This window comes from Rhea pennata, chromosome 31 (genome assembly GCF_028389875.1).
Source record: "Rhea pennata isolate bPtePen1 chromosome 31, bPtePen1.pri, whole genome shotgun sequence".
NCBI classification, from domain to species: domain Eukaryota; kingdom Metazoa; phylum Chordata; class Aves; order Rheiformes; family Rheidae; genus Rhea; species Rhea pennata.
Window position 1 is genome coordinate 1,794,590 of NC_084693.1, and position 20,730 is coordinate 1,815,319.

Consider the following 20,730-nt stretch of genomic DNA (forward strand, 5'->3'; position numbering starts at 1 on the left):
TCGGCGGGGCCCCCCTACGAGTCTGGGGGGGGGGGAGTACACCTGGCTGCAGTCTGAGCTGCCTCGCAGCCCTGCCACCAGCCCACCCGCGTCCGCGGGGCGGGAGGGTTTCGCCGCGCTCCCCGTGGCCCAAATAGCGGCACCGGGAGCGGCAGCAGCCAAGCCGAAGGGCAGCTGCCTTCCCAGCTCCCATAAAGGCTGAGGAATGGCACGGGGAGCGGCAGCAGCCAAGAGGAAAGGCAGCTGCCTTCCCGGCTCCCGCGCCTCCGGCATGCTGGCAAGACGCAGCCAACCCACCCCGCGACTAATTTCTCAGCTGGCTGATCCGGACTGGAGCTGAACAGATGCTACCAGCTGCGTGCTGGCACCTGGACCTCATTCCACTCCCTCCCCAGGGAGGTTTCATTTCAAGAACCTGTTCTTTTCCTAGCAATTTTTTAATCCACGCTGGCAAATCGCATCCTGGTTACAAAATCCAGTGATTTGGCCACTTGTCCAAACTTCCTCGACTCCTTCCAGCGAAAGCAGAAGGGCAGAGGCAGGGGGAAGGGCAGGCTGGAGCCACCGTGGCCTTGTTTTGCACCCACAGCATTCAGTCCAATCCCCTAATATTTTTCCCAACTCTTGTAACCATCTTCCAGCCTCATGCTGCTATGGAGCTGGAAGGGGCTCAAGCTTGGTCCGTGCCCGTGGCGAAAGCCCTGGCTGAGGCTGCGGCGAGTTCCCCTGGCAGCAGGGCTGCGGAGGACTTCACAACATCAGACAGACGACGGGAGCGGAACGAGCAGGCAGGCTGATGACCGAGCAGTCCCCCACCTCCTCCCCAGCACCCTCGCAATAGACACGCAGACGAACGGACTGAAGTGACACGTTTTATTGTTGAGGCAAAGAGCAATGAGAAGTTACAGTATAGACTTAAATTAAGTATCAGTGTCTCCAAACAGAACAAGGGCACATACGTGACACTGGCTCTTCGGCCACACTCACGTTCTTTTTTCCCCCCTACCCACAGACTTTAGACAAACTAATTCTCAGACTTTGCCCTGGCTCAGCCTCAGGACAGAGGAGAAGCAGCGTCGCTCCACTGTGCTCTTCCTGCAGTTGAGCCCGAGGTGCCCGGCTCTTCCTGTGGGTGACTCGACCCCTCTACTCCTGGGCTGCCTCTGGAGCTGCAGGCTGCTTGCTTTGATCGTCGCCTTTCTTTTTGTGCCCCGAAACAATGTCATCGATACGGAGGAGGAGAACAGCAGTCTAGGGAGAAACCCCACAGCCAGGTGAGAGAGGAGCTCGCTGCGGCGCTTCTGGCAGTACAGAGCTAGCTGGCTTCCTTCGTAGGGCTGCACGTGCACTAGCTTCCCACCCAGTCCTTATTTCCTAGGAATCACGCTGACTTGTGCTTAGACCAAGCTGCAGCCCAGGACAAGGACCCTGCTTAACACTGTATTTTAAAGTCTAGTCCAAAGTCCCTCCTGAATAAAATCCAACCTATCTGGCTTTCACACCAACCAACCAACTGTATCTAATTAAGTGATCCACAGGGCCGTTGAACAGCAACCTGTCACAGCAGAAAGGACACTGAACTCATCACAGCCAGGTAGGAGCAGCAAGCGGCTCTGGCATGTGGCTGGGGCAGCTCGTGAAATGGGAGACATTGGTGTTTCCTGCTGACTGACAGGAAAGGGAAGATCCCTTTGTACAACTTCGATCTAATATCAGCGACCAAGTGTTCAAAATGTGATCTTTAAGATGGGGAGCACAGCTTGTGCAACACCAGTCAGACGATCAAAGCGCAGAATCTCCCAGTGCTACCAATTGGACTCCAGCACACTGCTAACATCGAATTTCTCGGCCGTGGTCAAGTCTAGCCCTCCCACAGAATGGCCCGTCCTTGCGAGACTAACGAGCACAGCTGGCAGTAACAGGTGAGATGGAAAATGACACTTTTCAGTTCAGGCTAGGGATCAAAACACAACTCCTTGGACACTTACCTGCACTGCATCCCTTATCACGTTGCTTCCTGTGCTAGCTAGGTGCGAGCTGACACACGAGCACGTGCCACAAACAGTTAGCAAGGCTTACCCTAACATCTGGGCGCACTGGCAGCAACATTCCCCTCTCTGAAAGATACACTACAAGGGTTCACTTAGCAGTTTCTTCCTTACCTCTACTGCTGTTTTGTAGGTCTGCAATTTGACTGCTAAAGGCTCCCAGATCCCCAATTCCTTCATGTCGACTAAGGCTCCGGTCTCACCATTCACTCCCCACGTCTGGCTGCCTTCTTGAGTGTGTTTCGCCTGTAAACAGAGCAAAAGCTTACTCCAAAGTCGTCTCTGTCAGAGTAAGATAGCAAATTCAGCTTTATGAATGCAAACTGATCATGTATTTACCAAAATGGTAAGAAGTCATTAGAATTTTCTCAACTGTGGAGTTTATACAAAAACTTTTGTGAACAAGTACCACATAAACCTCCACCCACTCATGCTACCTAACCTAATCTCAAAATTTAAGACTTTTTTTCACCTTCATTTTTGAACTCTGGGACATAAATCAAGCTACTTAATTCCCCTTTCCTGTTTTCATAATTTGGCACAAAACTTTGGTAAAGCTGTTTGCGTTCCAGTTAATGCAAATGAACCCCCCCAAAACACAATCTTGTAATAACCTTCAACAGATAGGTTATTTCAAAAAGTGTAAATAATGGTATTAAATAGTGTAAATAACAATACACATAAATTGTGTAAAAAAGCCTATTTTAACTACAAAAATCTGCCCCAGAATAGCACAACATCACAATACACAGAAGCACAATTGATCTGACCAGTAGGAGAGCGCACAAAGAGGCCGAATCTCTCGGGAAGATCCCACAATGTGTGTCTTACCCTGAGTGAGGTCAGCACACGGATGGTACTAGCACCGCAGTTCTGGATCAGTGTTCTAGGAATGACTTCCAGAGCCTGGGCTACCGCCCGGTAGGGCCACTGCTCCACACCGGTCATGCCCTTGGACTTCTCTGTCAGTGCGTGAGAGACAGCCATTTCGGTAGCTCCCCCTCCTGGCACCAGCTGTGGGTCGATGAGGACGTTGCGACACACCTGCATGGCATCCTGAAGGTTGCGCTCCACCTCCTGTAACAAAGACAAAAGCACAGATTTATTGGTTGCAAAAGAAATTGTAACCCACCGCCAGCAGCGATCGCATAGCCCAGGGACTGCTGGGCTCATCACACACTGCAACACAGATGTTTTGCCTTGATTACACGGCATGTGAGACAAGGATTCTTTGTCGCTCTGAATCCTCACCCTAGAGCCCAGAGGAAGTTGGCGCTTGTTCCACTCACCCACAATAGCTCCTCGCAAGAAAGCAAGGGCTTACTGACACTAAGGAGGCGAGCAAGACAGGAGGGAAAGCAGAACATGTAGTAACTTACTGCTAAGATTTCCTTGCTGGCTCCACGCAGAATGATAGTACAAGCCTTGGGGTCTTTGCAATCAGTGATGAAGGCAAAATACTCATCTCCTATTTTTTTAACTTCAAAGAGCCTGGCTCCAGTTCCCACATCCTCCTCCCGCAGCTCATCTGTGCGGCTCACAATGCGAGCTCCACAAGCCCTAGCACACAAACAGCAGTCAAGATCTCTTCCTGAAACTGAGCTGCAGCAAAGTCACATGTGTTCAAGCGTCCATCTACCCCCATGGTCACACAACAGTTTGGGCCACAAGCCAAAAGACATATGAGTTAGATGCTCAAAAATAACTGGGGAGAAAGGCTGAGATACAAACAACTCAGCGCAATGGACCGCAAGACTCTGCTCCAAGAGGAAGAAGCATTTACCTGGCGATCCTGTTGTTGTCAGTCTTCCTCACTCTGCGGATTGCTGTGATGTTGGCTCTCATCAGATAGTGCTGGGCCAAGTCTGAAAGCAAGTTTGTGCAATTTTATTGATGAATCAGCAGTACCATTACAAACTTGTTACTACTTTGGAGACCTATAAAGGGTCATGGAAAGGAAGCGCCTAAACGCTGCTTTTTAAACCAAGCTGCAAGGCAAAATTCCAGTGCAGTTTCCTATGGTTTGCTAGATTCAACCTCACTTATGTTTTTATATTGTTTCCAAATGCTGGAAAAACAAAACATTATTAGAAACATCCATGCTCGTAAAGCAACCTCAAGAAGCAACTTTAACACCTGCTAACACCTGTGTTGCAAAACTATTTTCTAGAAAGCTAAGAAATTAAGTCATATTGAAAATTTTTTTCTTTAAACCATTAGACAGTGCTTGTAAGATACCATCAACATTACTAGCTATGAATTCAGTGCAAGCAACGATCACAAGTGTTATTACCAGAGATTCCTTTTTCTGTGATGACCAAGTCTGGCTTGACTCTGATCAGATCCTCACAGATCTGCTGAATGTATTCTTCCTCCATCTGCAGGATGCGGGCAAAGTCTTCTTCCCGAGTAATTTCAATATCGGTCTGCACAGAAAAAGGTGTCAAAATCTTAATATACTCCTCCCAACCCTGTCCACGTAAAACACAGACTCCCCCAGCTTGAATGATCTTAATTTAACCCAATGCAGTCTTTTAAGAACATGCTGCATCTGCAGCTAATTCTGCTGTGGGTTCAGTACTGTGGAGAAAAAAAAGGTAGAAAAAGTAACCAAGAGCATCATCTGCCACTCATGCTGGTCATGTGGATCTGTTCACCTTACTAGTTTTAAATGTCACAGATAACTCTAACAGAACTTGCTTTACCTGACTCTCTCCTTTCTTGTACTCTAGTGAGCAATCCAGGAGGACAATGCGTGGATTCTTAATAAGGCGACGCATCCTGGGATGAGTTACATCTTTATTCACCATGATTCCACGCAAAACACAAGAGTCTTCACTAAAACCACCTGGAATCTGACAGATGCAAAAAAGGGGGAAATGAGAAGGAAATAAGATGAGTTATTCTACTCTACGAAAATAGGTATATTTGTGCTTTTAAAACTACCCAGCCCACATACTGAAGAAAAAGAAAGGGTCTCTTGAATAACTAAGGCATTCATATCACAATCTGAGTTAATGTTAAGAGCACACCGACATATTACTAAGTGAAAAGCCATGAAAAACCTGAAAATTGCTCACATCCTACTGCCTAGCAACATGTTTTTGAAAGATGCAAGTTGAAATAACCAAAATGATCTTTTTGACAGATACTCTAAAACCATTCTAAAACCTTTAAGTGCCCCATTCTTTTCACTGTACACCAGCATCACTGATAGCATTCAGTAAACTATCTTCAATGGTGACATTTGCAGGCTGCAAATCAGTAGCACACAAAATTCTTACTATTGCATCCTCAATACAACTAGTTTGGAATAAGAAAGGGGCAGGGCAGACAGAAAAGAGATGGTCCAGGACATACTCACCTTTTCTACTTTAGCGTATTTCTTGATGTCAATTTCCCTCCTGCCATTTTCCTCAAACTCCACTGTCTTGACTGCATCCAGAGCAATGCTGCAGGCCAAGTCAGACCAGCGGTTTATTGCCTTAGTGTTTATAGCACTCTTTATTATTTTAAGCATCATCTCTCTGTTGTTCACATCCACTGGAGTGCTAAGACAAGGGAAAAAAAATAGTGAATTGAGTATTACTCCAAGCTACAATCTATTCGTAATTCCATTCCATCCTTCTCTAATTACATTTAATTATATTTTACTAGTGTGATTCCCTGAAGACTCATTTTTAAGCAGTAATAAAACCCTGTACCCCTTTTCTCCAACTCTCACAGCCCATACTTACCCAATTTTCTTTAGAATACTGATCATATCATCCAAGGCCTTACGATAAGCCCCAATGATCACAGTCGGATGCATCTGCTGTTCAAGGAAGTGTTCAGCAACAGAGAGCATTTCTCCAGCTAAACAAACATCAAATCCCCCAGATGAGTTAGTAGAACAATCATCCGTCAAGAACACTGCAGACAAAAAATATCTGCTATTCATGCAGAGAGCTTTACTGCATTTATCTGTACCTTTCTTTGTACTTAATTGTGCTTATCTTGGTGAAAGAATACAACCAGCATAGAGCTGGTCACATTACAAGCGTGTAATGAACCTAGTGCTCTCTTAACGGTTAAAAACAGACAAAAAAACCCAGATCTCTCCTCCACAATTTTAGGGTAGGGAAATCATAACTATCTGACTTATCAAGGCATATTCACTGGGTTCTAATGAGCAAACAGATGTAAGAAACGAGGGGGAGGGAAAAAAAGTAGTAGATGCACTGAAGGTTATGGAGTGGAATCTTTGACATAACTCCCCTGTGTCTAATCGGAACTGAGAGCAAGAGCAAAATGTTTTGCTGCTAACTGTTCAGATGACAATGTATGTCAGAATATGCAAAGAAGTAGCACAATATTAATCAGAAGTATCTGATCGCGTGAACACTATCACATACAAGAATTAATTAGCCCGAAACAGGACAAACTTCCGCCTTACCCTTTTATAAAGGGCACATGTCTTAGTCACTCTTCTTACCAAGGATAATTACAGATGTGGTCCCATCTCCAACTTCTTCATCCTGAGTACGGCTGATCTCAATCATTGACTTTGCAGCTGGATGCTGGACTTGAATCTGTAGAGGAGGCAAATGGCATGCTTTTGGTCTAAAATATTAGAAGTTGAAACTTCTTGTATTACTCAATGGAACAAATACCACACTTTTAAAGCAATTTAAGAAAATTCTTTGCCATAGTTGGGCAAAATGCCCCTTTTTCCAAGACAGAAAATAAGCTACTGTGTTTCACAATATTGCATTTCCCACAGTTTTTTTAGGCACTAAAAATTCTGTGATGTTATTTAGACAACAATTTTTGGTCTAATTATTTGCATGGTAAAAGCAAGCATCTACTCATTATATTTTGATGCATTCAAGTCAGTCTAACTATAATTAACATCAAGTTTACACCAATCTTTGAAAACTACAATGACAACTTACTACTCCAGGGCCAAATCTACTTTCCTGAAGAGAAAGGATTAGCTAGAAATATTTCATTCTTCCTCAATAAGCACCCTTCTTGGTACTGCTGTTTAGTTACTTCCTGTCTTTCAGGATCAAAGGTGAAATAATACAGTTCCATTAGCAGCTACTTCACTGTATTCTAGAACATTTTGACCCAAATGTTAAACAAAATAATCCTTTAGGAGAAACTTACCTCTCTAAGAATAGCATTGCCATCATTGGTCATCACGATCCCACCCATAGGGTCCAAAAGCATCTGCAGCAGAAACAATATTTGCACTGATCTGTAATACGCGCAGTGTTTCCAGCACAGGGATTTCAGCAGTTCTTACCTTCATCATAGCTCTTGGTCCTAAACATGTTCGGATAATGTCAGCAATAGTCTAGGAGGGAAAAAAGGAATTAGACAATGTAAGAAGGTATCAAAATCTAATAGCCTCTAGTAAACGATAATCTACATGAAATAGGCAGTCACTGCATTAAATTTACTGTTGCTTAGATGCAGAAGTCGTGGGAATGAAAACATAGGGATTATAAGAGCGTTGGTATTTCCCTAAACTATTGTCTAAATCAGATATCAATGTGTGTGCATTTTCAGATTTTGCAGAGAAAGAGGTTTTCATGGAGTGCTGCTGCTTGCTGCGTTAAACACCTCAACGTCCAATTATACTGTTAACACCTGTTGTTTTAACACCAAAAATTCATTTTCTATGCTCCTTCTACTCTAGACTCATGCAGACTACACAAGACTTCTCCAAATACAACTTTCCCTCCTAAATTTAAATAAAACTGTAATAATAATATGGTACCTTAGCAGCAGTGATGTTCCCAGTCTGGACTTTTCTTCCAGACTCGCGTTTCATATTCTGACCTAAAGCATATAGGGAGGAAAAAAAAAACCACAGTAACAGCTTGAATATAACTGAAATCTGATCTTACTATAAAGCAAAGATTGAAGCAGTAGTATTGACAATGCATCAAAGATACCACCCCAGTCACTAGAGCTAAATTAAAAGTTTCCAAGATAAATATGACTGCCTAAATAGGAAAGCATACTCATAGAAGAATATTACTGAAAAATAGTATTAAAGAATTCCTGGTTATCAGCACAACTCAACTAAGACAAAACTTGGCACACCCAAAATATGATCTAGGCCCCTCACAAAAATCAAAAAACAGTGATTCATTAGAATCTGCAAGATCCCATAGAGCGTGCAAATTGTTGCACAGTAATTTTCAGCAGTCTGAGAAGTTTTTGGTGCTCATGCAAAGTAACTAAAGCAGCTTTATAAAATTAAGTTTTATACATCAGCAATGCGCAGCCTTCAGCACTTTAGTGCAAGCAGTCATCACCATACCAGCATCTCACAACCTTTTTAGAGGAGCAGCTGTCAGAGGGGTCTGCCCTACAGAATCTGCACCCAGATTAGGTCTGGGGCTGTGTTTTCTTAACCACAAGCCTAGACGGGATGAGCACAGCTTTACTTCGGGAGAGGACGTTCGCGCATGTTGATGAGATTTGTAGGACAGAACAAAAGGGCGCAACACTAAGAGCAACACTGGGAAGATGTGGAGAGCGGCAGCAAAGGGACAGCAAATGGGACAGCAAAAAGTAAAGTGCTGAGACTCACACGGGGGTGGGAAGGAGCTGGGAGAGGGAGAGCCACGAGGAGCGGGAGAAGGGGGGAAGGAATAACGCCCCAGCCTCACTCAGGGCTGTGCAGCGGCCGCGAACGGCAGCGCATTGAGACTTCTGGGGAGGGGGCCTCAGGGCGTGTCAGGGGCGGGCGCTGAGCGAAAACCCCGAAGAGGGAAGGTCCCGCCGCGAGAGGGGAACCGGGGGGCGGCAGCCGTGAGGGAGGGCCCGGCTCTGAGGGGGACCCAACATGGCGCCGGAAGAGGGAGGTGAAGTGGGGACCCCCGCGTCCCTCACACCTTCACGGACCGCGCCCCTCTCCCTTCCTCCTCCCCCGGAGGGTCTGGCCCGGCCCGCGGGACTCACTGAGGACGAGGACGGGGCGCGGGCCCATCATCCTGGCGGCGGCTGGGGCGGCGGCGCCCGGCGCGGAACCTTCTGGAGACAGCGAGCGCGAGGCGGCCGCGCCGAGAAGTGCCGCTTCACCGTGCCGCGACACCCTACCCCGCCTCCCGCCCGCCATGGCCAATCACCGCCCGCGCCGCGGGCCTGTTGTCCAATAAAACAGCGGCATCCCCCCCCCCCCTCCTTCCTGGCGCTCTAAAGTTCGGTTGAGAAGCGACGCCCCAGCAGCGTGTGGCCACGGGGCGGGGCAGGCCGCACTGCGCATGTGTGTGCCGCACGCGCCGAACGTACGGATGGTGCGGGGAGGAGGGAGCAGCAGCAGCGCCGGCGACCACTGCGCATGCGCCTAAGGGCTCGGCGCGCCCGTTGGAAGGGCCCACGGGGGGGGGAAGCTCATCCGGCGCGCTCCTCATCGTGCCTGGAAAACACCGGGACAGGACGGAACGGATCTATAAACGATGCAGAAAGGAGATGGGAGGCTTCTGAGAACTATGTGTGGCAGTGAGGTCCTCAGCGCCAACCCGCACTTCCCCCCCTGTAAACGCTGTGGTCTCGCCCAGCGCGCCCCGCGGAGCATCACGGGAGCGGCAGGCTTCCGCGCGGCATGCTGGGAGCGGCGGTTCGGGCCGCCCGAGGGCTGGGGCGCGGGGCCGGGCCGGGCCGGGCCGGGCCGCCGCGCTGCGGCTGCCGGTTCCCGCGGGGCCGAGCTCCCCCGGGGGCTGCCGCGGGCAGGGGCCTCGGCTCCGGCCTGGCTCGGAGCGGAGACCCTCGAGCTGCGACCCCTTCCCAGCGCCCTGGTTCGCCTCAGAGCGGAGACCTTCAGCCTGGGAAACCTCCCCGAGACCCCGGTTCACCGTGGTCCCCTCCTGGTTTAGCAGGCCCTAACCCAAAACAGCCAGTCCAAGTGTAATTATAGAGAAAGACAGGCGGAAAACCACTCTGCCTTTTGGCAAAAGTAGCAGCAGCCTGTGTGCATGGAGCTTTCAGTGTTTCCAGGTTCTCCTTGATCTGTTTCACTGAGTAATGTGTCTCTTTTTTTTCCCCTCTCCCATAGTTAACCAGCTCTTTTTCTGCTCACATGGAGCATCAGTTAGCCAGGAGGAAAAACACGAAAAAAAGTAGGTTGGATGCAGTATCCTTTGATAGCCAGCTATTGTTTGAATAAGGTGTTTTGCAGAGAAGTTCTAGTCTCCTCTCTGTCTAAAGCCCTAAGCATTTTAGGCCAGGAACAAGTGTTTTCTCAGTGTTTGTGGGGTAGCTGTCGCTGTGGGGTTCTGGTCTACGGGCTTCTGGACGCTACAGCAAATCCTACTGATAAACATATATATATTTATTGGGGGGATGCAGCTCCCCCCAATACCTGTCCTTCCAGGAGGATGAAATATATACATTAGCTGAAGCTTGTTAAGTGTGGTGTATGGCTTCTGGGAGTTATTTCCAGTTGCAGACTGGGAGTGTAGCCTAAAGGGTACAGTAGTGTGATCAGACTGTGGTTTTCTGCAGCTCTAGTTAGTCTTGAGTGAGTCATTTTCCCATTTTGTACTTACTCAGTAGAGCAAGGGGGGAAAGCCAGATGCTCCTGTCCCTTCTTCCTCAGCCCCTGACCACCAGGCCCAGGAGTGTTTTGCCCTGCAAGAGCACACAGCACTGCAAGAGCCAGACCAAGATAACTCAGGCCCATCCAAGCATCCTGGCTGCAGTAGATCATGTGGCTGCTGCTGTGCAGCCAGCAGCATAAGAGGGAGGAGCAGGAGGCAGGTCTGCAAGGCACAACTTCTTCCCCCAGTGACTCAGCCCCTGTCTCTGCCCTCCAGCCACCTCTGCTTTGTATATCCTGCCTGGAGGTAGGAGCAGGACAGCCCATATTACCATGACTGTAACAGGGCTACCCTTGGAACGGGAAGTAAAATTATCAGTATTTTCTGCACTGGTTTTTCTTCAAATGGTTCATAGCCTTCCTAAGAGCTGCTCAAAAGGACCTGCACTGTGTTGGAGAGAGAAACCCAGCCTGTGGTTATGCTGCTTCTGTGGTGGATGGCTAACGTTGATCTGAGCTCTGTGATGTTTCCCATAGTCTGCGGGTTGGCTCAACTCTGCCTGGTTTGAGACCACTAATTCCCAGTGTCCTGCTCTGTTACTGTCTTGGTTCATGGGGGAAAGAAGAAAGCAGGTGTATGGAGGGCTGTTGCCAAAGGTTGAGAGTGGGGGACCTTGATAAAAGAGATAGGAGTAGGAGGAGGTACACGAAGCCTGTAGCTGAGAGGTTTCTGGAGAGGTGGATTCATAGGTTATTTGTGTGTGTATATGAGGAGGAACATGTATATGAAGGCATGGATTTGGGGGGGTTCTCATGCCTCCATGGCCCTTTTCCCATCAGAGGTCTGCAGGCAACTGCCTGAGCAACATGGGAACAAGGGACCTCTCAAGGTTTCCTCCTGGAAATGGAGTCAGCAGCTTTTGCTTTGCTTACTGGTTTTGCAATGGGGAGGTCAGCACACTTCCTAATCTGTTGGAAACAGAAGGGTGGAGCCTCTCCGGTGTGAGATGAGTTAGCAGAGTGGCCGGAATATACGGAGGTGCATAGGGAGAGGTGTCCCACATAGCCACCTTCACATTTAAGGAGTTTAACCCTGATCCCACTCCTTGCTCTTGTTTTCTTCTCCCCCGTCGTTTTGCAGAGGCTCTATGGGGTCGTCGTTACCGATGAGCTGGGCAGAGCTGCTGGCCAGCCTCGTCTTCAGCATGCTGTTTCTCCTGGAAGTGCTCTTCCGAGCCATCGTGGTCATCGGCTTCCTGCTCTACCTGCTCGTCACTGACTGAAAGCAGGAAAGCGGGGAAGGCATCTCCTCTCCCCCTTGTGCCCAGCACCCTTCAACAAGGAGATAAGAGAGGAGAAATACACGAACTGCAGGAACAGATGGAGAGAAGCGTGGGCAGTAGTCAGAGGAAGAGGGAAGGTATGGACTCTTTTTGGCTTCCTACGCGCCATCCGTGGTTGGCAGCTGAGTTTTCTCCCCACCCAAAGCACTAACTTCAGCAATGAGCTGAACTACAGGTTCCGGTCACTTGCCCCCTTCTACATAAAGGGCAGCCAGGTCCTGGAGAGGTGGCAATGCCTTGATTTTTAGTTTTGCAGGCGCTTCTGCCAGGTTTCCCTGGGCGAAGCCTTTGCGCCAAAAGCGGAGCCAGGGCAGGGGCAGAGGAGAGCGCGGCGGCGCGCTGTGCGCACGCGCGGAGTCCCGAGTGGGGATGGGGAACTACATTTCCCAGAGGGCCACGCCGCGCCTTCCGGTCTGCGGGGACTTCCGATCGCGCTGTGCTGACTCGGCCTTCCTCTGGGTGCCGCGGGGCGGAGAGGGTGAGGGACCACCGGGGGTCGTGGGGGTCCCATGGAGGGGGCTTGGGGGGCAGGGAGGATCCATGAGGGGAGGTCCGGGGGGGGATTGTAGGGCAGGGCCATGGGAGGAGACCTGTGGGGGGGTGTCTGTAGGGCAGCGGAGTCCTGGGAGGGGGGTCTGTGGGGCAGGCGAGGCCATGGAGGGAGCCCTGAGAGGGTCTGTGGGGCAGGGGAGGCCATGGAGGGAGCCCTGAGAGGGTCTGTGGGGCAGGGGAGGCCATGGAGGGAGCCCTGAGGGGGTCTGTGGGGCAGGGGAGGCCATGGAGGGAGCCCTGAGGGGGTCTGTGGGGCAGGGGAGGCCATGGAGGGAGCCCTGAGAGGGTCTGTGGGGCAGGGGAGGCCATGGAGGGAGCCCTGAGGGGGTCTGTGGGGCAGGGGAGGCCATGGAGGGAGCCCTGAGGGGGTCTGTGGGGCAGGGGAGGCCATGGAGGGAGCCCTGAGGGGGTCTGTGGGGCAGGGGAGGCCATGGAGGGAGCCCTGAGGGGGTCTGTGGGGCAGGGGAGGCCATGGAGGGAGCCCTGAGAGGGTCTGTGGGGCAGGGGAGGCCATGGAGGGAGCCCTGAGAGGGTCTGTGGGGCAGGGGAGGCCATGGAGGGAGCCCTGAGAGGGTCTGTGGGGCAGGGGAGGCCATGGAGGGAGCCCTGAGAGGGTCTGTGGGGCAGGGGAGGCCATGGAGGGAGCCCTGAGGGGGTCTGTGGGGCAGGGGAGGCCATGGAGGGAGCCCTGAGAGGGTCTGTGGGGCAGGGGAGGCCATGGAGGGAGCCCTGAGAGGGTCTGTGGGGCAGGGGAGGCCATGGAGGGAGCCCTGAGGGGGTCTGTGGGGCAGGGGAGGCCATGGAGGGAGCCCTGAGGGGGTCTGTGGGGCAGGGGAGGCCATGGAGGGAGCCCTGAGAGGGTCTGTGGGGCAGGGGAGGCCATGGAGGGAGCCCTGAGAGGGTCTGTGGGGCAGGGGAGGCCATGGAGGGAGCCCTGAGAGGGTCTGTGGGGCAGGGGAGGCCATGGAGGGAGCCCTGAGGGGGTCTGTGGGGCAGGGGAGGCCATGGAGGGAGCCCTGAGGGGGTCTGTGGGGCAGGCGAGGCCATGGAGGGAGCCATAGGGGGGAATCATGGGGGAAGGGGGTCTCTAGGGATAGTAGAGGTTTATGGAGAGAGTTCTGGGGATGGGGGGGTGCTTCTCTTTGAGGAAAGGGAGGCCTGAGGGGACTTCTCTGGGGGGCAAAAGAGCCCTGGTTGGGAGTGAAGGAATTCTGGAGGGGGTCTCTGGGGAAAGGAGGGGTCTACCCTGTGGGGAAAGGGAGATCTGCTTAGGGGTGAGGGAATCCTGGGGAATCATTGGGGCAGGGGAGCTGCATGGGGAAACTTTGGGAGGTGGGGAGGGGGGCCTAGAGGGGGAAGGAGTTCTGGAGGGGGGGCCTCTGGAAGCAGGGAACTGTATGGGAGAGTCTAGGGGCCAGAGGGATCCTCAAGCGTGAAAGAGTCCTTGTAGGGAATGGCAAACTGTTAGGTGTCTGGGTGCTGCTGGGTTTCAGTGGCCTGGGGGTTCCTCAGGAGCGGACTTTGAGGGGTGTGGGGGCCTGCGACCACCGCTGAAGCATGGGAGCAGCTTGCGGGGGGAAGGGGTGTCCCCAGGCTGGGGGGAGACTGGTACATGGGCTCCAGTTTTCAGCCTGTGCCAGTCAGTGGAGCTGGGTGGTTCTTTGCCCCGTGTTTGCAGGAAGCAATAGCTGAGCCTGCCCTGGGGCCTCTGGCCTGTGTGGGGTACAGGAGCACCCTGGGGTGGGAAAGCAGGGAGGGAAGCTGAGGGGTACTGAAGGAGAAGAAGGATTCCCTGGCACGGAGAGCAGAGGCTCTGACGTGTCAGCAGTTTTTGCAGAGAAAAGAGCTAACAAGTCCCCTTCTGGGTAACGCATGTAATCACTGTGTGGTCTCCTTGTGCTGTCCACGGGGCAGCTCCAGGGACGCCGGGCTCAGGGAAACAGGGACACGTGGCCTGAGACGGGGAGTTCTGGGGAGTGAAAGGCCGCTGGAGGGAGTTGGTAGCAGCTGCTGGCTGGGAATAAGAAAGAGTAACGTAGATTGGAAATGAGCTAGTGCTCTCTGAGAGGAACAGGGAGTTTTGGGAAAAGAACCAGCTCTGTAAGAACTGGCACAGATAGTGGTGGAAAGCTGCTACGCTTCACTGTGGTTTTAGTTTTTTTCAGTTACGATAGGTTTCTTGGACATAGTTAACTGTCAAAATGTTACTCTGAAAGTTATTGGAAGAGGCTTTGTGGTCTGAGACCTTTGCGAATTACTATCATGTGATAAAGGGGAAGAGATGTGTTGGGGCTTTGGAAAGGGAAAAAGCCATCTTTCCTCCTGTGCCTGCTGATCTAGGTGCTTGCTGTGCCGTTGCTTGGATTCTTACAGGAAGGTGTGCAGGAATTTCTGGGGTAGTTGCAGACCTGTGTGGAGCGAGCGTCCTTTTCTTCCTGCTCTGTGAAACGATCCTATATCAATATTGCTGTGAAATGTGCAGCTGTTCATATCTCATTATACACAAACATCTATATTGTCGTCTTTAGCTGTTTCATGCTCTCTTTGCAGTGAAATTATTGGAGACATTTTGTTTTCTTTTACTTCTAGATGAAGCTCCTGGTTCTTGCCTTGTTTGCCCTGCTCTATGTGGCCCACTGTGAGGAAGGGGCCAGGCTACTGGCCTCCAAATCTCTATTAAACAGATATGCTGTGGAGGGCAAGGACCTGACTCTGCAGTACAACATCTACAATGTTGGCTCCAGGTAAGCCTTGGCTGTGCTTCAAATATTGGAGGAGCAAATATTATGTGCGTGTCTCTGCATCCCCTTTCTGAGCTCACTGGAATCTGCTGTAAAACTCCAGTGAGCCTCTTCCTCCATACCTGCTTCTGGGGAGCGTGGTGCTGGCTGTGAGAGAGTCCCAAAGTAATGAAGATGAAGCTTACTGGTGACCTTTGTGGAAGGGCGCATGATTTTGGCAGGTTTTGAAGGGGGTTCAGTGGGTCCCTGCACCTGTGAGGGGCAAATCAGTGTTCAGTGAACTGCTTGAGGCTGTTCCTAGGCTCATTCGTGTCTTGCTGTTGCCTTTGCTAGCCCTAACTGTGAGCTCCAGCCACCAGCGCTTGAAGGTCTGACCCTGCGATCTGCCTTTTCCTTCCCGTTCCATTGTCCTGCTTTCGCTGTTTCCGCTTTCGCCTCTTGGCTGCTGTAGCGCTCTGCCCAGCGTGGGGCAGTTACATTCCTCAGTGTGCACACTCCCTTTATTTTCTGTGTGAACTTTTTTCCACATCCAGTTTCCTGCCTTTTCTACTGCTTCTGAGCTTTGCCTTCCTCGTTTATGTCAGACCATACCTGTTCTGCAGTCTCCTTTTAATACACTTTATCTCTCCTCTCCATCTTTTCTTGGTGTCTTATGTTGCAGAGGTTGGTTTTAGCCACTGAATTCTCAGTCTGGAACTGCCATCCCTCTGTGGTGCAGTCCTCAATAAGCAGAATATGAAGTCTAGGACTCTTCTGATCCTGTTCTTTGTTGCATCTAGTGCTGCTTTAGATGTGGAGCTGTCGGATGATTCTTTTCCCCCGGAGGATTTTGGCATTGTCTCTGGAATGCTCAATGTCAAGTGGGACAGGATCGCTCCGTATCTTTTCTTAGTTTGAAATAATCTCCCTTCCTGATGCTTTCATTCTTAAATGACCCAGAGGTCTCCTGTGTTTGTTCCTTGTCACCGGAATTCCAGCTTACCATTCCCTGGCTGAGGTGTTGGATGCAAATCTCCTTTCTCCTTGAAGGTACTATGTAAAACGTTCCTTACAAATAGCATTGGATCACTATGCAATTCGTATGATTGGGAGAGAGAAGCAGATGGATCAGCCTTGAGTGGGTCTGGATATCTGTAACTACAGAGCACTTGGATCTGTCAGCTGGACCAACTTTACCACCTGCTTTGAGTCTTGCATTTTACCTATATTCTTTCTTTCCATCTTTTGATGAAATGCAACTATTTTCCTTAACTTGCGGATCTCAGAGCTAGTAACGTGTCCCACACTGTGGTTCTGCGGCCTCTCAAAGCTGGCTACTTCAACTTCACTTCTGCTACCATCACGTACCTGGCACAGGAGGGTGGACAGGTTGTGGTGAGTGACTTTACTTGATTGTACGTGGGATCCTGGCCCAAACTGAACAGCAGATGCGCCCGACTGTGGTCTCTGAGCTGCTTTCTTAGACAACACGTCTTGTGCTACAACAAAGATGACAAATACTAAATCCCCCTCCCCCCTTCACCCCTGCTTTTTTCAGGTTGGTTTCACTAGTGCTCCCGGGCAAGGAGGAATCCTGGCTCAGCGTGAGTTTGACAGGAGGTTCTCTCCTCATTTTGTGAGTATCTTCCAATTGGTAATTAATTTGTCTGCGTGCTGCACTGCCGTGACTGTGTAACCCAGCGCAGGGGGATGTCGTGCTGGTTTGTGGTATGTCTGTTTGGCACTACAGTCACCTGGAAAATGCTCAACGGGGATTGTGGTTAATTGGCATCAGTTGTCCAGAAGAAAATATCACAGAAAGAGCAAATAGTTTTCATCGTAGCCAGCTCTGAGGAAGAGCTGGCACTGGGATTGGGACAGAAGCTTTGAGGGTGGAAGATCTGATGGTTATAATGCTCAGCTCTGCATTGTTTATGTTGACTCCTTTCTAACAATTTCTCCTTCTAGCTGGACTGGGCAGCTTTCGGTGTGATGACCCTGCCCTCCATTGGGATCCCACTGCTGCTGTGGTACTCGAGCAAGAGAAAGTACGACACCCCCAAGACCAAAAAGAACTGAGCGAAGCCGAATAGCACCAGCACCCCAGAGCTCTAGAGAGAGCAAACGTTTGTGCACCGAGAACAGCAGGTGTGTTTGGATCAGCAACAACCAACCCTTTAAAGTACCAGCTGGCCTAAGCTTTGCCCTGTCAGCGACAGGGAGTCGCCCATCGTTTCAATGGCAGTGATGTGTTGACTTCTCCCTTTAAAAAACAAACCCACAACCAAATCCCCTTGTCTGCATATCCGGAGCAGAGAGTCGCCTTGCTCTGTTGCAGATAAGCGCCGATGCAGCTGCGATAAGAATGTGTTAATGCGTCGAGGAGCTTGTTTGTGGGGGTGCAGCTCTGCAGCATTTCTGGCGTCTCTGCTGCTTTCCCAACTCCTTTCAGCCAAGTGGATCTCAGCCTGCCGCAGTCTTGGACCTTTGAAATTTTGCACCAGCGTTGGATCCCTCTTCTTCCAAGTGCTGCCTGCTGCCCACCTTGCAGAAACACTCGTGTGAAGAAGCTCTGTCTAGTGGCAGTAACAGACCTCCTTTCTATAGAGGCTCGTTAGCGCTGCTGCTTGGCCAGATGGGGCATGGGAGGCCTGCAGTGATGCTTGTTCTCCAGGAAGCCCCGTTGTATTTCAGTGAGCAGTTAGTTGCTGTGTTTCTGTTTTTCTGGTCACTCTGTTGAGGGCTGAGGTGTATTGAGGTACTGAGGGTTTTATAATAAAATGAACACCACAAAACAAGGCTGCTTTTCTTTTACCAGGAGGTTCTGGGGGAGGTGGCTGCCTCCAGAAGCAGCTAATGGGCAAACTGTATGTTTGTAGCACCTCAAGTCTAGCTTAAAAATATCCCAAGACTTTTCTGTGGTGCTCTCCTTGTCCCTCCCCTGCTCTTGCAGATGTGACTGTGAAACCTCAGTTGATGAGATAACTGGAAGGGTGAGAGGGTGAACGTGTGGGCAGCAGAAGGCACTTTTTCAGGTTTGTTTCTCTGTTGCCTGAAGGACTGGTGACTCGCACCAGCTTTCCTGGCAGCCTATAGCATGTCAGTGCTGCACCTGGACCACGTTGGGACTCGCTGAGCACCCTTAGCAGCCCTGCTGGGTGGAGATGTTTGAGTACGTGAGGGTAGGAAGGTGTTTGTGGCACCAGTGACTGACAGGGTGAGGTCTGAGGAGAAGCCAGGCCTGAAGCGTGTCCGCACTGCTGTGCGTGGGAAAACCTTCCATCGCCAGGGCTGGTGGGCGCACGCTCGCTTCTCGGGCAGCTCGCCCAATCTGTTCCCGTTTTAGCAGCCCCGGGATAAGATTTCCCTCCACAGCCGTAAATAAATCGCACCGTGGCTGCGTGCTGGGCATCGATTTGTGCTTCCTTTTTCCCCTGGAGGAGGTGGTGGCACACTGATGAATTGCCTCGGGGGACCCGCAGCGGGTGAGAGGGGGTTGATCCCTGCCCTGAGCTTTGGGCAGCAGCTCTGCAGTGGCTCGCCAGCCCCAGCGACGGTGCGCAGGGCTCCCGTGCCCGATCCGCTCTGGCCGGGTGTTGGAGCCCGCTCACCAGCGAGGTGGTGGCAGCCGAGAAATCTGTGTCGGTGGATCGAAATCCCAGGCCGTGCTAGAGCGAACACTGTGCCTTTGTTCCCAGAACAATGTTTCCGAGCCGGGATTCCTCACCCCCTCGTCCCAGCCTTCGCTGCCACCGGTTGCACCCTTTGTTTTGCCCGCCGGGGCGTTGCAACCGGCAGGGTTAGGGGAGACGGTCGCTGTTCGACGCCAAACAACGCGCGCTCTGAAGGGTGCGAGCGAGGAAGGCTCGGGGGGTTGCACCAAGAGGTCTGACCGTCGCGGCCCGCGGCCCCCTCGGAGGTGCCCGGCGGCGGCGGCGGCGGCTGAGGTAAGGCCGCTCTCGCTGGAAAGCAGGCTGCCTGTCTGACGGTCGTCCCCGCCGGGGATCCGCAGCGGGACGGCCCCGAGGCAGGCAAGGGCGAAGGAACTGGTGCCTCTTGCCGAAGCGCTCCTCTGGGCTGTGGTTTTTGAGGGCCGGGGTGGTTTTGATGGGAGACTGATTTAAATGTAGGAATTGTCTAGTATCCCTAACGATACCGGTGTTTTGTGCCGTGCTGGTTGCGGAGCCGTAGCTGTGAACCAGCCCCTCGGTGTTTGTCAGGGTGGGAGCAGCAAGGAGCCCCCTCCCCGGTCCACCCCCATCCTGGCGCCCTGTTTGAGAAAGCCTCCAGAAACGTTTGCGGGAATTTCATGTTTTGCTGTCGCCAGGCTGTCCCAGGTCCTCCTTACCCACAAAACCCGTGTGCGACTGTGGTTTTGCTCAGGTGCTTGAAATTTAGGAGCAGAAGCAGCTGCTGAGCTCCTGGGTAACCGCAGCGCGTGAGCCGGGAGAGGGCTGGCCTCGTCCCGCGACGCCGAGACGAGGCTCTGGGACGTCTCCTGCGGCGACCGACGAACCCGCCGGGGCTTCTGGAAAACCTCGGGCTCGGTTCTCCGGCCGGCCGCGGTTTGGCAGGGCGCAGCCGAGCCGTGCCGGCTCCGGCCCCGTCTTCCAGGCGTGCCTCACCTCCTGGCACCGCTCTCCTGCTGCGCAAAGGTCTCGGTGCCGCCTGTTTGTTTAAAGCACGCACGCTCGCCGCCTTTTCCCCGGGGACACGGGGCAGAGAGACGGCGCCCGGCCCGTGCGCGGTGAGAGGGCAATTTTTTTTTATTTATTTATTTTTTTCCTGCTGAATTGGTGCTTCATGTGACAGCAGAGCTGGGACGCATCAAACAAAAGCTGTATGAAAACCTCTAGGCCACTTCTGGCAGATGGGGATTAAGCGCGCCGGGGTGTTTATCGCGCTCGCAGGTGCCTCTCGCCGGGGAGAGGTTCGGTCTCTCCGCAGCCGCCTCGGCTTTTTTTTCCTGCGCTGTCAAATCCCTCCTGGATCCGGAAGCTGGGTTTGCTCAGCGCCCGGCAAGGTACGTACTCCGCCTCGGAGTGGCGAAGGGTTAAGCAGCCCGGGAGCCCATTCGGACCGGTCCGACCCAGGTGACCTTGCCCAGGGCCTGAGTCAGCGCTGCCGGTGGCAGCCAGCCCTTATCGCGGCTCCGCCGGCCTCGCTCGCCGCCCAGGGCCGGGCCGCGGCCGGTTCCTCCCCGCGGCCGCCCGCTCCGGTGCCGAAGCTCAGGCTTGAGCCGGTGCCCGGGGTCAGAGGAGCAAAATCAGGTGGTGCCGGAGCTGGGTCTTGCTCCCCGGCGAAGGCAGTGCCCCCTCCCGAGGATGGGGAAACTGAGGCACGGCGCCTCTGCCCCAGGGCGGCCCCACTCCCGCCTGCCCTGACCCCCGGGACCTCCCAGCCCTGGGCGTTTCGGGCTGCTGGACCGTAGCGGGACTGTAGCGCCGCTCCCGGCGCGGGGAAGCTGATGGAGCGGGAAGAACCGAGGGCCGCGCGGAGCCACCGCTGAGCGGTGAGGAAGGAGCAAAACC

General features: G+C 52.3%; 2 protein-coding genes across 3 annotated transcripts; one reads left to right on the forward strand and one right to left on the reverse strand.

Moving 5' to 3' along the window:
- Window positions 1-859: 859 nt before the first annotated feature.
- CCT3 (chaperonin containing TCP1 subunit 3) lies at window positions 860-9,128 on the reverse strand. Its single transcript, XM_062598000.1, has 14 exons — window positions 9,009-9,128; window positions 7,816-7,877; window positions 7,339-7,389; window positions 7,200-7,262; window positions 6,523-6,619; window positions 5,786-5,903; window positions 5,413-5,599; window positions 4,754-4,903; window positions 4,342-4,474; window positions 3,832-3,913; window positions 3,428-3,608; window positions 2,880-3,125; window positions 2,163-2,294; window positions 860-1,251 (listed from the first exon to the last, which is right to left on the reverse strand). The coding sequence occupies exons 1-14, from the start codon at window positions 9,037-9,039 to the stop codon at window positions 1,147-1,149; spliced, it is 1,638 nt and encodes a 545-aa protein (XP_062453984.1). The 5' UTR covers window positions 9,040-9,128; the 3' UTR covers window positions 860-1,146.
- Window positions 9,129-11,722: 2,594 nt separating this feature from the next.
- On the forward strand, window positions 11,723-17,997 carry SSR2 (signal sequence receptor subunit 2). Of its 2 annotated transcripts, none has more exons than XM_062597880.1 (6): window positions 11,723-12,004; window positions 15,069-15,223; window positions 16,000-16,098; window positions 16,486-16,594; window positions 16,758-16,835; window positions 17,168-17,997. In XM_062597880.1, exons 2-6 carry the CDS (start codon window positions 15,069-15,071, stop codon window positions 17,276-17,278), a joined length of 552 nt encoding a protein of 183 aa, XP_062453864.1. In that variant the 5' UTR covers window positions 11,723-12,004; the 3' UTR covers window positions 17,279-17,997. The 2 variants fall into 2 exon arrangements, with proteins under 2 accessions (XP_062453864.1, XP_062453865.1); XM_062597881.1 differs by lacking the exon at window positions 11,723-12,004 and adding an exon at window positions 12,331-12,405.
- The last annotated feature ends 2,733 nt before the right edge of the window (window positions 17,998-20,730 follow it).